This window comes from Alternaria ventricosa (assembly GCF_023758065.1).
Source record: "Alternaria ventricosa strain BMP 2768 chromosome Unknown scaffold_6, whole genome shotgun sequence".
NCBI lineage: Eukaryota > Fungi > Ascomycota > Dothideomycetes > Pleosporales > Pleosporaceae > Alternaria > Alternaria ventricosa.
The window spans coordinates 206,167-220,350 of NW_026055686.1; the positions used below are offsets into that span (position 1 = coordinate 206,167).

General features: G+C 52.3%; 5 protein-coding genes across 5 annotated transcripts; 3 read left to right on the forward strand and 2 right to left on the reverse strand.

The window, feature by feature from the left end:
* Positions 1–691: 691 nt before the first annotated feature.
* J4E93_004148 (uncharacterized protein) lies at positions 692–2,034 on the forward strand (the record flags this gene model as incomplete). The annotated part of the gene is made up of 4 exons (XM_049342077.1): positions 692–927; positions 974–1,223; positions 1,272–1,453; positions 1,503–2,034. 4 exons carry the CDS (start codon positions 692–694, stop codon positions 2,032–2,034), a joined length of 1,200 nt encoding a protein of 399 aa, XP_049200229.1.
* Positions 2,035–4,942: 2,908 nt separating this feature from the next.
* Positions 4,943–6,912, reverse strand: J4E93_004149 (uncharacterized protein; the record flags this gene model as incomplete). Its single annotated transcript, XM_049342078.1, has 3 exons — positions 4,943–5,051; positions 5,108–6,735; positions 6,802–6,912. The coding sequence occupies 3 exons, from the start codon at positions 6,910–6,912 to the stop codon at positions 4,943–4,945; spliced, it is 1,848 nt and encodes a 615-aa protein (XP_049200230.1).
* Positions 6,913–7,701: 789 nt separating this feature from the next.
* Positions 7,702–8,099, forward strand: J4E93_004150 (uncharacterized protein; the record flags this gene model as incomplete). Its single annotated transcript, XM_049342079.1, has 2 exons — positions 7,702–7,768; positions 7,915–8,099. 2 exons carry the CDS (start codon positions 7,702–7,704, stop codon positions 8,097–8,099), a joined length of 252 nt encoding a protein of 83 aa, XP_049200231.1.
* Positions 8,100–8,157: 58 nt separating this feature from the next.
* J4E93_004151 (uncharacterized protein) lies at positions 8,158–12,135 on the reverse strand (the record flags this gene model as incomplete). Its single annotated transcript, XM_049342080.1, has 1 exon — positions 8,158–12,135. The coding sequence occupies one exon, from the start codon at positions 12,133–12,135 to the stop codon at positions 8,158–8,160; it is 3,978 nt and encodes a 1,325-aa protein (XP_049200232.1).
* Positions 12,136–12,614: 479 nt separating this feature from the next.
* Positions 12,615–13,238, forward strand: J4E93_004152 (uncharacterized protein; the record flags this gene model as incomplete). The annotated part of the gene is made up of 2 exons (XM_049342081.1): positions 12,615–13,050; positions 13,105–13,238. 2 exons carry the CDS (start codon positions 12,615–12,617, stop codon positions 13,236–13,238), a joined length of 570 nt encoding a protein of 189 aa, XP_049200233.1.
* Positions 13,239–14,184: the final 946 nt, after the last annotated feature.

Below are 14,184 nucleotides of genomic sequence, written 5' to 3' on the forward strand. Positions count from 1 at the left end.
TTTGTCTTTGTATGCATATGTCATTTCGATCCAACACAATCCTACAGATCCCAGATCTTAGCAGCAGGCAGTGCCAAGTTTGCTTCAGGAGGCTTTAGATCACCCAGCTAAACGGTCGACGGATAATCCTTCTGTGTCGCATCGCGCGAGGTTATCACTACCAAAACAGGTCGCTACCGTGACTGCTGTTCACTCGCCACTCGAAGCGAACGATGGGCGACTACGCACAGTGCCGTACCCTGGAAGCATGCACCTCCATCGCCCTGACATGGTATAATCTTGGCGGCATAAAATTCCGCATGGCAATATCCCACGACGAGCGCTACCAGCCGTTCAGTCGCTACTCCGAGAACAAAGAGGTACCTAGGGAGGCCGCAGGCTAGCCTGCGCCGCATATTCCAGTGCAAGCTATGGCCCCATAGCAAGACAGTCTTGGGCTAAAGTACGAGAAGGATGCAGGCTTTCATTAGGCGCGCCTATATCCTAAGCCGCGTTGATCAATTTGTTCATCTGGACTCGCTGCAGAGCCGCTTCTTCTAATATCGGTCCTTGGAAATCGGAAGTACGCTTGCGGCGAAGGCCTTGCATGAATAAGGGTTGCATTCGCATTGGATATAACCGTCGATTTGGATTCAGATCTTGCTTCCTTAAATCGCCAGACCTTGCACATAGCGATCCCATCACCATCACCATGCGTCTGTTACAAGCTGTAACCGCCGTGCAGCTGTTGGCTGTAAGCCTTGTGGCTGCGGTCCCCTTTGACTCGCCCTCAACTCCAGTCATCGATATAGACCCTGCAGTAGACCCTCTCGAGGCTCTCGCCCAACTGCAGCAGAGCGCATACGAAACGCTTGAACAAAATGAGAGTGTTTCAAAAAGGGCCCCCAAAGGTTGTTCTTTGGCGAAGACAACCATCCGGAGGGACTGGTAAGCTTACCGCGCGCATGAATGAGTGCTGGCTAACCTCGACAAGGGATCACCTGAGCAAGTCAGAGCGGAAAGCATATATCAAAGCTGTCCAATGTCTTCGAACTTTGCCAGCCAAGTCCGACAAATCGTGGGCTTCAGCAGCGAAGACGCGCTTTGACGACTATGTCGCCATCCACGTGAACCAGACCCTTGGCATTCATGGCAATGGTCTCTTCCTCACCTGGCACCGCTACTTTGTCTGGTCGTACGAGCAAGCCCTCCGAAACGAATGTGGCTACAAGGGCTATCAACCAGTCAGTACCAGACATTTCGAGTGACTGTTACATGTCTAACTTCTCTAGTACTGGAACTGGTTCGCACATACCAACAATATATACAAGTCCCCTGTCTTCGACGGAAGTGACACCAGTCTAGGGGGCGATGGCGAGTTCTTCGCACACAACGGCAGTCTTGCCGGTGCCCGAACAATCTCCATCCCCTCTGGAGAAGGAGGCGGATGTGTCAAGAGCGGCCCTTTCAAGAAGTGAGAACATCGCATAACTCAGTGCTTGCGGCGAGCTAACAAAGTACAGCACAGTGGCGAACATTGGTCCAATTTCTCCTGGTATGCAAGGCTTCCCTGATTTGGGCATCGACACCAACGACTACAACCCTCATTGCCTGCGCCGAGACATCAGCCCTTACATTCCCAAGAAGTGGTTCACTACGGCGAACTTACTGAATGTGACCATTGGCAGAGCTTCTCAGACGCATCGCGACTTCTGGGTCGAGATCCAAGGTCGCTACCCGGATGGCTTCCTCGGTCTACACACCTCAGGTCACTACACCATGGGCGGAGACGGAACTGATCTCTACTCCTCTGTGAACGACCCCGTCTTTTGGCTCCACCACGCTATGCTTGACCGCATCTACTGGATTTGGCAGACACTTCATCCACGTGAGGCGAACGAGGTGACCGGTACTTTGACTTTGTCGAACAAGCCTCCAACCCGCAACGCCACCATCGACGAGCCCTTGGTCTTGGGAGTCAACGGAAAGACTGTGAAGATTCGCGATGTGCTCAACACCCTTGGCGGTAGCCCACTGTGCTATATCTACTTGTAAATAGGATCTGCTGTAATCTTAGGCTGGTGGTTATCTGGCATTCATAGTTGTTAATACTTGAGCTCGGCTGTATATACCCGTCGAACGTCCACCCGGTCGGTGGATCAAAACTAGGCGGGTATACCCACCAATCCTCAAAAGCAATCACGCAACCTTTCTCGTATACTACCTCTTGTCCCTGCATCGAACCTTCCTCACCTACCGCATAGAGTAGGCATAGAAAGCAGGCGCCAAACGGTTATATTAAAACCCTCTCAAGCCTCACCCCCCATCTTCGGCAATACGTCGGAAATAACACTTTCCCATCACCATCCACTAAACTCGCGCATTGATCGCAGCACTCGATACGGCAATAACGGTGAAACGTCTTCATCCTCGCCGATATTCCTCTAAACAGTAACCATTGATTGCAGGCTCCAAAGCTTGGCCTCTTGAAAATTACCCATTGAAGAAAACCGTAGATTGTAGATGCGGAGGCTTGGTAATGCCAGCAGAGAAAAATCAGTTTGCTTGTTCTGCTTGCCCAGGTGGCTCACCGACTCGTACCCGCGGAAGGGAAGGTTACGCGGGAATAAGCAAACTTTTCTTTCATTACTCGATGACGCGCCAACGACACGTCGATGCCGTCTTTTTTGCCAACGAAGAGAAATTACTGGAAAAGGTAGGCGTTGAAAGTAGGCGTTTGGCTTGTCAGACTTGGTGTAGCTTGGTCGTTCCTTAGAAAGTGGATGCGTTTACGGTGTTGGGTAGGTGTTGAAAGCAGGCGTATGAGAGCCTCATATTTTTCCGTTGGTGAGGCTGTAAAATGAGAAGTCACGTGTGATCGCTCATGTTCTGTTGATCGCCGTGTGTCTTTATGTGCGTATGCACTTATCAAATTGTTGGCATTCTGAGTAGTCGCATCCAGGCACGATGGTAAAACGCGCAGCGTTGAGGCACCCATAACTTCAACTTCTATACCAATCCATCCCCGCCTCTTCCTTCTCGCAACGAGCGTCAGCCTCGCAAACCTCGCATCGCGTCTCTGTACTACCAATGTATCGCCATCGGCACCCTGCTTCAAATCCCTCCAAACTAAACACGCCTCCGCAAGCGTACCAACATCTCAGACACTAAAAAGCAACACCAAACATCGGTGTGTCACTTGGCCTACCCAGACAGGCAATCATGGAAAGTAGGCGTATTCCTTCGCTTCATCTTGCATGTGTTCAGATCTCGGTACAAATCTACTAGGCGTGCAGAAAAGCAACCAGCACTTGACAAGCGTGTTCCTTCATACCCAAACATCTGGTGTTTTGTCCCAGTCAGGTAACTGTCGAAAACAGGCGCATTCCTTCGCTTTATCTTGCAGATTACTGAAGACCTAATGCAGACTACTATTTCTAGAAAAGAACTGTCCGTCGGGTCAGGTTGGGGCGAGTGCTGGAAGAAGCGGTGGGTTGATGGTTTGGGTATGTCACGTTTTGGGTGAACGTAGAAACTACCACTTCCATTGTAAGCTTGCAATCATCTGATGAACAGATTTCGAATCGAATTCTTGTGAGAAAGTGGAACTAGGAATCAGAGCAATGTTCTCTCTAATCATGTTAAAACGCCTACATTGTTTCGTCACAATTTTTGTCATCGTGTCTCTCGGCATACCACCTGCGTGTCTCGTCAAGTAACTCAAAACTCATCGTTTGTCTTTCACTTTGGTATAGCATCCACCATGTCATGTTGTTCAGTTGACGGATGTTGTACCAAACTGAAAGGAAGCCGATCAGGTCCAAGCTACTCAGTAAAAGCTCGATGATGAACAGCAGTACAAGTTCTCCCCACGCCATCCGCCTAATCTCCACTCCATCAGATACCCAAATCAGTAACCATCGAAAGCAGCGCTATCGCTCGTCTCGAAACTTCCAAGCGTTCCTCACCGTCCCATCCGCAAGTAGTAAGCCGAAGGCGAAAAGCCCCCCTCAACCATCATCACCAACACGCAACAACAACCAAAACCCGTAGGTATGACGAGCAACACCAAGCCGGGAGCCGCACTCAACTCCATCCGCGGCCACCAATTTCGCATCCTTCCTACCCCGTTGAGTAACTCCAGCATCAACTGTAGAAAATAGGCGTATGCCTTCTCCTCACCTTGGCACAAACATCCATCGGGTACCTTTCCCAAAACCACAAAATATTTCATCGTACCACAGAAAAACAGAGTACCCAAGAGTCCACGACGACGAAACCCCTCACAGAACCCCGCTGTGGGACAGCTCGAACCCCTCCTGCACCCCCTCTTTCTCTTTCGTTAGATTACCAATTACCGCTCTGGGTAATCGTGGATGATAGGCGTGTAGCTTAACTAAAAGCTTAGTAGTCTGAACGCGGCACGGTTTTGCAGCGAAACAATCTGTTTACTTCATCTTCCGCACCCCTCCGCTTTCCCAACTGGGTAACATGTGGAAAACAGGCGTGTAGCTTCTCCTCAATGCTTAGCAGAGCTTAATCCACGCGATACGACCGGATGTTCGCGGATGCAAGGTTTGGAGACGGTGGATTGGAAATGAGGAGGCGAGGCGAGGGCGAAGGTCGGCCGAGATGACGTAGTGGGGGTGCTGAGACCGCGGCGTTGGGGATATGTCATTGCGCGTGGAACGACGCGATGGATGCCGCGGAGGACAACTGTTGGAGGATGTCGCGTCAGCGCATCATCGTGTAATGCATGAGGAGAACGGTGAGTGCGTTGCGATAAGATGTATTCAAACGTGCCAGGTGTAGAGCATTGCGCGTGTTCAAAATGAAGAAAACGCCATCTAATGCCCTCGATATATGCCAAACCAATCACCTCAAGTGCGCCTAAGCTATGCATCAAAACACATGTACGATCTAAAATCAGCATGCATCTACGCATCTCGATTCGAGAACAAGCTCACAACTCGTCTCGTCTCGGGATGCGAATCTCCCAACTCCTCGGACCGGGCACGAAACCCATCCACCAGTTGTAGGCTCGCCTCATTTCGAGAATGAAGATTTTGGTACTGTTTCATCTGTTAGATTTTGTGGTTCAGTAAATTGGAACGATTTGATGACTTACAATCGCCCAGGAAGCTGAGTCCACTGCCATAACACGTAGTAGAATGTTCTCTTAACCAGGTTGAATTCGGCCCTGACCTCCTCCCACATGGTCATCTTCCTCGCGTCCCAGTCTCGCTTGAAACTTGGGATCTTTTCTCCGCCAGTCAAGATGTCGATTGGTTTGTCTTCGTCGGAATCTTCGAGCGCTAGTCTTGTTTTCAACACTCCTTTGTCGGTCGCTGGTAGCGCAGGAGCAACGTCGCTGGGCAAGCCATCACGCTCTTCGAGCATGCGACGGAAGTCCTTGATGGCGGACAGTGAATGCGAAAGACGGTTCATCGTGTTGACGAGAGCGACAAGTTCGGTGCGGCGAAGCGGCGGGTCCTTTGAGGAATCGTTCTCGTCGAACTCGAAGAGCACCTTGAGAGCTGTGCCGTAGCCATTCGTTTGCAGTTTACCCCAGAGTCGACACTTGTCGCATCCGACGCAATCCATAATGCGACTAACATTCCTGAACCGGTTGCGGAAATCCTCCTTCAATACCATTGTGTCAGGGTCTTGGAACATGACCGTCTCGTCGAAGATCTCGGGACCTGAGGGGAGGGCGGAGGCGAGGCGGAGGACCGAGTTCTTGGTACGGAGATCTTGTTCGGGGTCTTCAGAGCAGAAAGAGTAGTCGGAAATGTGCTGCCTAATCTTGCCTACAGCCCGCATGACGAGGGCGTAGTTGAAGTAGACGTTGGAGATGCGCTCGGGGTAGTTGTGTAGGCGTTGCTCGTAGCAGGCCAGGTTGGGTCCCCACTCTCCTGTTGTCTGGTTGAGGTAGTCGTAGCAGAGGTGCGTGGAGATGGACGCGTGCATGCCAGAGATGACGCGGTGGAAGACGCGCTTCTCCAGACAGGTATCGTCGAATTCGACTGGGTCGAGGCTATCTACAGGAGAACCGTGAGCAATCGCAGACTGAACCTTTTGCTTCTTGCCCTGTTCCTGCATGACGTTGCGGAACTGGTTTGCGGCGTGCAGTTGTTGTTGGTTTCCAAACCCGCCAAAAGACGATCCTCCAGGTGGTGACGAACTGCCAGTGGAGGGTGCATTCTTGGGAGGCTTACTGAAGCAGTTCTCCCGGTATATAGCCTCCCACACCTGCTGAGCTCCGACGCCCGAGTATCCGGTGAAGCGCTCTGGGTTGTCTACAAGCGACACGTAGTCGCCCTTTGCAGTCGCCGATTCGTCGTCCGGTACGCAGTAGTCGCGCTCGTCGCATTCGTCGTCGTACTCCACCACACAGCTCTCGTCCACGTTTTCGCCTAGGCTGCCGTGTAGCGGCCGTTTCCTCTCTTCCCGTTGTTGCTTCCTCCCCGGATGTTGTGCTGTAGGCCCCTCCAGCTTGCCGAGTTCTTTTGCGCGCCAGACGAGCGGTATGTCTTCCTCGTTGTCCAGTGTATTAACCGCGCATGCGATGTTCCCGCACATACCATCCTCGTCGTCCCAGAACGGGCATTTCTTGCTGTACAGGTTCAATCGGTAATGCGAAAAGAAGTCGGTGTTTTGCGTGATGGACTGGAGGTATGGGTGTATGGCTTCATTGAGCTGTTCGAGCGTGTTGTAGCTTACGCAAGCGTCGGAAACTATCGCACCAGGCGATATCTGAAAGGCGGTCTTAGTGTTTGAGTCTCCAGATTGGGCTGGTGGAGCTTTCGACTTGTTGCTTACATCGCAGACGTCTGACGGAGGACTACTCGACCTGGTAGCATGGCTCGCAGCGTGTGAGCTACCCAGCAGCGAGAAGACGGCTAGGTAGAAGACCTGCGCAGCGGAGCGCATCGTGGTGATGGTATGATGTGGCTACTTGAGTCCTCCAGTCAGCAAACGTCGGCGACAGCGTCTCCCAAGCGGATGGAGGAGTTGGAGATTTACAATTACTCGTATCCTCGGTATATGAATCTCTCCGGTAAATTAAATGCCGAGTGTACGTGTGGGGTAGGCAAAGAGGCCAGCGTGTAGATTATTGAAACCGCGTTGGCGCAAGTCGGAAATCAGACCCTGGACGTAGTAGGAAGTTCCGACTCGAGGCAATCTAAGATAAATGAAAGACAAGGCCTATGCCGAATTCACAAGAGGCCAAAAGAGTGAACCGTGGAAGGGACAGGTATATTGTATTAGATGAGACCCGTGGAATTCCAGGGAATTGTAATCAGTCGTCCATCGGGCCACGGTTGTAGCAATGTGGCCAGTACCAAAGGCTGTGGCGGTGGCATGTCAATTGGACCCTGACGTGACGCGCTAGCGGGAGGCTCAACGGACCACTCTTTCGTGCGGCTCTGCAAATCCACTTGCGCGTTAGATATCCAAAACAACTGCAGCGAGCGCATATCCTAAGGATAGTTTCCTGATAACGGCCGCTAAATCTTCGACATGGCTGAGCCCACCAAAGCGACGGGGAGTTGGACCGATGCCTTTCCTGCCCCACGTTGCACCGCACCGACGCTTTCACGCGAAGAGGCCCTGTCACATCTCTCGTCTCCAGACTTGCTCATTGTCGATGTGCGACGCACGGATTATGAGGGCGGAACCATTAGAGGTAGCCTCAACCTTCCCGCCCACTCTTTCTACATGAACCGCGGGGTATTGTACGACTTGTGCAAAAGGGCAGGGATCAAACGCGTTGCATTCTACTGTGGTCAGTCCTTCACCTGATGAAAATGGCATTCTTGATGCAACATGGAGGACATGATCGTGTGTTGGTGGCGTGAGATGCGTGCCACATGGCATCGTCATTTGGGAACACGAACAAGAAGATCCTACTAGCATGCTGACACATCATAGGCGCATCGAATGGAAGAGGTCCCAGGTGTTCTGGCTGGTTTGCAGACTACATTGCGGACAAGGGCGATGATCAGATCACATCCTTGACACTTGGTGGTGGCATCAAGGGCTGGGTGAAGGCAGGAGAACCGTACACACAACAAATGGACGGCTTCGAGCCAGAGTATTGGAAACAGTTTGAATGAACATGCATGGAATTATCTAAATATATACGGTCGTAAGATCGATTCGATGCCTCATCTATTACTCATCCGAGTCGTCGTCTATAATCCGTCTGCCTCTTTTCCTTTGAACGACGGGCACGTCTTCCTCCACTTCTGAATCAGAATTCAGAACGACAGCTTCCTTCCTGCTCGCACCCTTTTTGACAAGCGGTGCGTCATCGTCACTATCACTGCTGACAACTGCATCGTCGTCCGTGATGTCGCTGGTAAAGAGCTTCTCGCGTATGGGTGTCCGCTTAGGTTTCGTAGCAGCCTTGACAACTGCTTGTGTCCCCGCTCCGACACCGAAGATATCAATGCTGGGCAAGCTGGATGTAGGCACTACCTCTTCCTCCTCTCCTTCAATGATGAAGCTAGCCAGCTCTGAGTCATTCTGCCATGCAAGAGGGTCCTCCGGTTCATCCGCACCCAACGTGTCGTCCGAGCCAATTGTGTCGGCTTGGGATGGTAGGCGGAAACGGGGATCTGTCGGTGGTGGAGACGACTCATTGCCTTCCATAGCGAGGTTGGACACGCGCCAGTTAGGTGTTTTTGTTATCGGTGTTTCGTCCAGTACGTCGGTGTCATAAGTCGGCGTTTCCGCAGCTGGTTTGTCTTTCCGCGCTCGACCACGAGGTGCTGGTGTTTTAGGGGTCTTCGGAGGTGCCATCTCTTTGGATTTTGGCGCTGGCTTTTCTTTTGGTTTCGGTGCTGCTTTCTCTTTTGGCGGCGCCTTCTCCTTGGGTTTCGCTGGTGCCCTTGCTTTCGGTTTCGGACCAGGCTTTGCTTTTGCTTTGGTAGTTGGAAGGACCGGTGAAGCGGGCTCATCGTCTTCCCACATGTCTTCTGCGATGACTGGCGCTACCTCCGTATTTGGCACAATGAAACCATCGTCTGCATCTGATTCGCAATCAGAATAGTGCAGATCACGCTGGAACCTTTCCAGGCGGTCAGTGTCCATATCGTGCATGCGCTGCATAGTACCGGCAAAAGCCCGTGTGACACGACCTGGCCCGACTCGTCGGGTTTTGTAAGGCAGGGTGCGCTGTCGCTCGGGAAATTTGCTCAGATCTAATCCCCCAACCATAGGAGCGTCATCATCGTCGAAGACTGTCTGGTATCGCCTCTCGAGATCCTGCATCGCTGAGTCGTCCAAAAGGACCGGCTCGAGTGGTGGCATCTCAAAGGCTGTCTCGCTGGGATATACTGGCATAGCAGCTTTCTTCCCTCGACCCTTTGGTACAATCTCCTCGCCCATGCGGCCTGCAGTGACGAAGCCAGTGATGACATCCTCTGGCATGTGGAATTTCTTGGGAGGCTTCTTTGTCCGCCTTCCCTTTTTCGGCTCTGGGAGCCAGTCTTTCTGAGAGTTTTCGGCGGGGATCTCCACCGCGCGTCGGTCAACGACTGGCTTGACATCTGGTGGTAGAATCCTGCGAGATACATCGTCGTGGAAATTGAAGTGCCCTCCATCTGCAATAAGCTCTTGCATCTTGAGGTAGCTGTCGTTCGCCTTATTTGCGTCATTTTCTTCCTTGCCTTCCATCTGAAGCATGACGATTCGTCCCTGGCGTTTTCGACCTGTACGGCCCATGCGCTGCAACATGCGAATCGGCGACGCTTTCGAATCGTAACAGATGATGAGATCGACCTCGCCAATATCGAGACCTTCCTCACCAATCGAGGTAGCAATCAATGTGTTGAATTCGCCATTCTTGAATTTCTCAATAGCCTCCAACTGGTCCTTCTGCGACATACCTTCTGAATTCTTTCCGTGCGCTTGTCCGACGAAGATGCGTGGGCGAATCATCGGCTGGTGTCGCTTGAGGATGCGCGCGATTTCTTCGGCGCTGTCACGAAAGTGGGCGAATACCATGATTCTCGTCTGCGAGGGAGGCGCGCCATCGACGTTGCGGCCATCACCTGCGTTAACAAAGTGATCCAGAATAACCTGCTGCAGATACTCCAACTTTGGATGCCCAACAAAGTTGTCGTCGTTGATCCATCCATGGAGACGCACCATCAGTTTCTTCCAAGCGTCACTATCGAGGATCTGCTTCTTGTACTTGGACTTTGTTTTGGCAGCTTCATCCTGAAACTCCTTCATTTTGATGTAGAAGGGTCCCATGCCATGGTACTTCAGCAGATCCATTCCGTGTGAGATAGATGCGAGGATAGCAAAAACGGTGTGAACCGTGCTTTGAAGGCCACGGTTGGCGTTTCGACCGACCTCTTGGAACCATTTCTTCTTGGCTTGCTGGCACCCAAAAGGCGTCAAGTCGCGGGGATTCTTGCTCCAATAAGCGTTGAGTCCAGCTACCGTGTTCACCAAGGGCTGTAGGGCTTGGCTGTACAGTTCCATACACATCTCCATCTCGTCCGTATTTTGGAAGACTTTCTTGTCGATCTTGCGCTGATGAACATAGCTGCAGATATCCATAGAGTTCTCCGTTCGAATCTCTACTTTGGAAATGTCCAAACCGTCAATGACTTTCTGGACCGACTCAACATCAGCACCAGGTGTAGCTGTGAGGGCCAGTACTCGGAAACTCGTATTAAATCGGCGAAGGAAGCTGACCACCTCGACGTATGCATAAGCGCCGGTCGCTCGATGAGCTTCATCAACAACCAACAGTACAATCTTCTTGGGATCTGCGTATCCAGACTTCAAGTCGTTTAGAAGTGTCTGAGGCGTCATGAAGAAGACTCGTTTCTCTTTCCACTCTTCTGCGCGTAAACCGGTCGACACGCCTCCGGTAAGCATTGTGGTGTACGAGCGCGGAATACCTGCGATATGGAAGCAGGCTTCTACCTGTTGTGCCACGAGCGGCTTGGTAGGAGCGACAAAGACTATCTGTGCTTCTGTCGTCCATCGAAACCAGTTAAGTATGATCGTAGCTGCGATGAATGTTTTACCAAGACCAGTCGGAAGAGCGACGAGTAAGTTGTGAAAGAGACCTCTTTGGACGATGTTAAACTGGTAGTCTCGGATAGTGCCCAGGTTTGTTGGATACACCCAAGTCTTGATTGCTTCTGGATCCAGCTTGTGGTGAGTGGGTGGTTCTGCCTTCTGGTCGACGACAAAATTGTAACGCTTGTTTACTTGAGATGGGGCAATTGTACTATCAACACCCGCACGACCGAACAAGGTAGTTTGCCGTAGGCCAGTAAGAGGTGCAACCGCACGCTTTCTGGCTGAGGTGACTTGTACATCGTCCTGCTTCTGTGGCGACGAACATGAGGAGGCGAAGGCGTCAGATGGGAGATCTGCTAGGTCTTGGGTGAAGTCATAGGCACCTGTTGCCGTTGCCGTTGCCGTCGCAGCCCGAACTGGTAATCTTGGTGACTCGTCAATGTCGATGTTGACATCGCCGAATGAGTCTGAAAGAACTGGAGAAGGCGGCGCTTGCGGTGGGGCTCTAGATGATATTGACTGTCTCCCCGGTAAAGACATATTCCTCGTAACGTCCATCCCATTCTGTTTCGCAGGTGCCGATGGCTTATGAACGCCAATCGTGGTAGTAGGCTTCGTCCATATTGCTCCTCTCGGCTTCCACGGTGGGGAGTCTGTTGGAGGTGGCTGTGTATAGAATGTGTCTGGCATCTCGAGATTGATGGTGGATACGTGAATGCGCTCTTTCCGCTTATCCGCAGCAGTCTCTTTGACGGGCGATGCATCTTCATCATAGCTTTGCTTCGACTGCGCTCTCTTCTTGCGACTTGCAGGCACGCTCTTTGCAGGTGAGACACTCTTGCTGCCTTTCTCAGACAACGTCTGATCGGATTCATCAAATGCGTCTTCATCCTCATCAGACGATACGAAAGGGCCTCGGCGACGTCCTCGTTGTGCCTTGCGCGGAACAGACTCCGCCTGCTCATTTACGTTGCTGATCTTTCGCCGCTTGGCTGGCCTTGGTGAGGGCGGGAAGGCAGGCGTGTTCTCTTTCTCGGCCTGCGTCGCGGCATCGAGAAACTCGGTGTCGTCGAACTCGTCGCCATATTCATCACTCTCGTCCATTGCGCGGGTGTTTGCGAAGCGGCGACACTTTATTAGTGGCGTGGTGAGGGAAATGTCAAGACGCGTCGTTTCTAGCGCGTTTTGGCGCAGATGGATGGGGCAGGTGGTGGACCCCTGCAGCCCTGGAGTCCAGGCTACCACTGGTAAGGTTCCAGCCGACGTGCCTCGATATGACGCCGCCGGCCCGACAAAGCTTACCACACGAGGCATAGTCGAAACCCAATATAAGCACAACGGAGCCACTACTCGCCAAACCCCTATGTACTGACTAGTAGTGTAACAGTGCAATAAAAAGCGAGATGGCCTGCCCCGGATTCTCAGTGTGTGCGCCAACGTTCGTTCTTTATTCTGATTCAGCCTTCAAGTACTCGTACTTCCCACGCTCGCTTACCGCATCTTCAGTATATCTGTATTAATCCTCACAATCGAACCGCTATCTACAACCTTCGAGTAATACCCAAACCCAAACCAAATTCAAGATGAAGTACTCCGCTGTTCTCCTCTTCGCCATTGGCGCCTTCGCTCTTCCCCAGGATGCGTCTGTTACCAGCGCCCCAGCGGCTGCCGCCATTCCCAGCGGTCTCTCTCCCGCTATCAGCTGTGCCATGGACTGCGACGCCGGCGATGTGAACTGCCAGGCTGCATGCTTGGGCAACGCTCGCCCCAATGCCTCGCAGGCTATCGCAACCAACGAGTGTGCCGCCAAGTGCGACCAGGGCGATGGCTCTACCTCCGACTCCATTGCCTACGCCAAGTGCGTCGACAGCTGCATCAACAGCCTTTTCCCTAGCAGCCAGACCGCTTTCGCCCCTGGTGCTGCTGGTGGCGCTGTTGCTTCCGGCTCTGCTTCCGGCTCTGCTGCTGCAGGTGCCTCTGCCTCTGCTACCGGCTCTGCCAACCCTACGGCTACCTCAGGTATGGTTGTCATTGACAGTAGATTCTGCTATTCTTGTACTAACGATGATCCAGGAGACTCTTCCTCTGCCTCTGGAACCGAATCTGGCTCCGGAGCTGGTCCCGCCTCCACTGGTGCCGCCGACAAGGCTTCAGCTCGTATCGCTGGTGCCGGTCTCGCCGGTCTTTTGGCCATCTTCGCCTTGTAGACTTCCTCATCTACAAGTTGGAACTTACTAGGAGTTGATGATTTGGTGGGAAATGAGGTGGGAGTTCATGAGGGAAAAGACGAACGGAAATTGGCTATATCATGGTTGGATGTTGTACTTCTCGTGCGCAGAGGACAGCAGCCTATGGTGATACGATCCGTTTGGCGGCAAGATGCAGACAAGGTGCAGAACAATTCAATCATACTGCCGTTCTAAGGAATGTACATGACCTATTGTCGCATGGGTATTCTGAAATGCGTGAGCTTTCGTTGCGAGTTGCAGTCATTGAGGAGGGGGATCCGCACTGGGGATGCTAGCGCAGCTAATGTTGGCGCTGGCTCGTGCGTTTTCCATGCAGGTCAGCGGCTTGACCTCGGCAGGCAGATGTCATCAAGGCCCCACCCCGACCATGACAAGTGCCCGCACACCTTGAAGAAATCAGGGTAATCCATCGTGAACATATCCAGCCGAAACAGAAAACAGCAATCTTTGCGCCTTTCGCAAAAAGAGGCAGTTTATTGGTACTGGGCCGAGCGTTGTTTGTTGCGATTACGAACGGTGCCAGCAAATTCCCAGCTCCCCAAGGTTGAGGCAGTATTGGCAAGCATCATGGCGCGGACACGGCTGTGTAAGTGGTTATATCTGCCCTCGGACCGAAAGTTTGATTGTTGTCGCTGAAAACCTTGCTCGATCAATGGGCATGAAAAGGGGCTTTGCGCGCCGTTGATGGACAGAAAACAGATGGGTTCCGGCACGGTTATGGCTCTTCGACCGATCTGCAAGCGCCTGTCGTTCCCGCATGCACCAAACTAGAGGGCGACTCTAGGTAGGCGTCGCCGATAACCACCTTGCTGCGCTCTGCTGTCGCAAAGTGACATCTTGGTGATTCAGCGCATTTCACGAATAGCGTTTTGAGTGTTGAATGTGCCTTGAACATCTTTCAGCC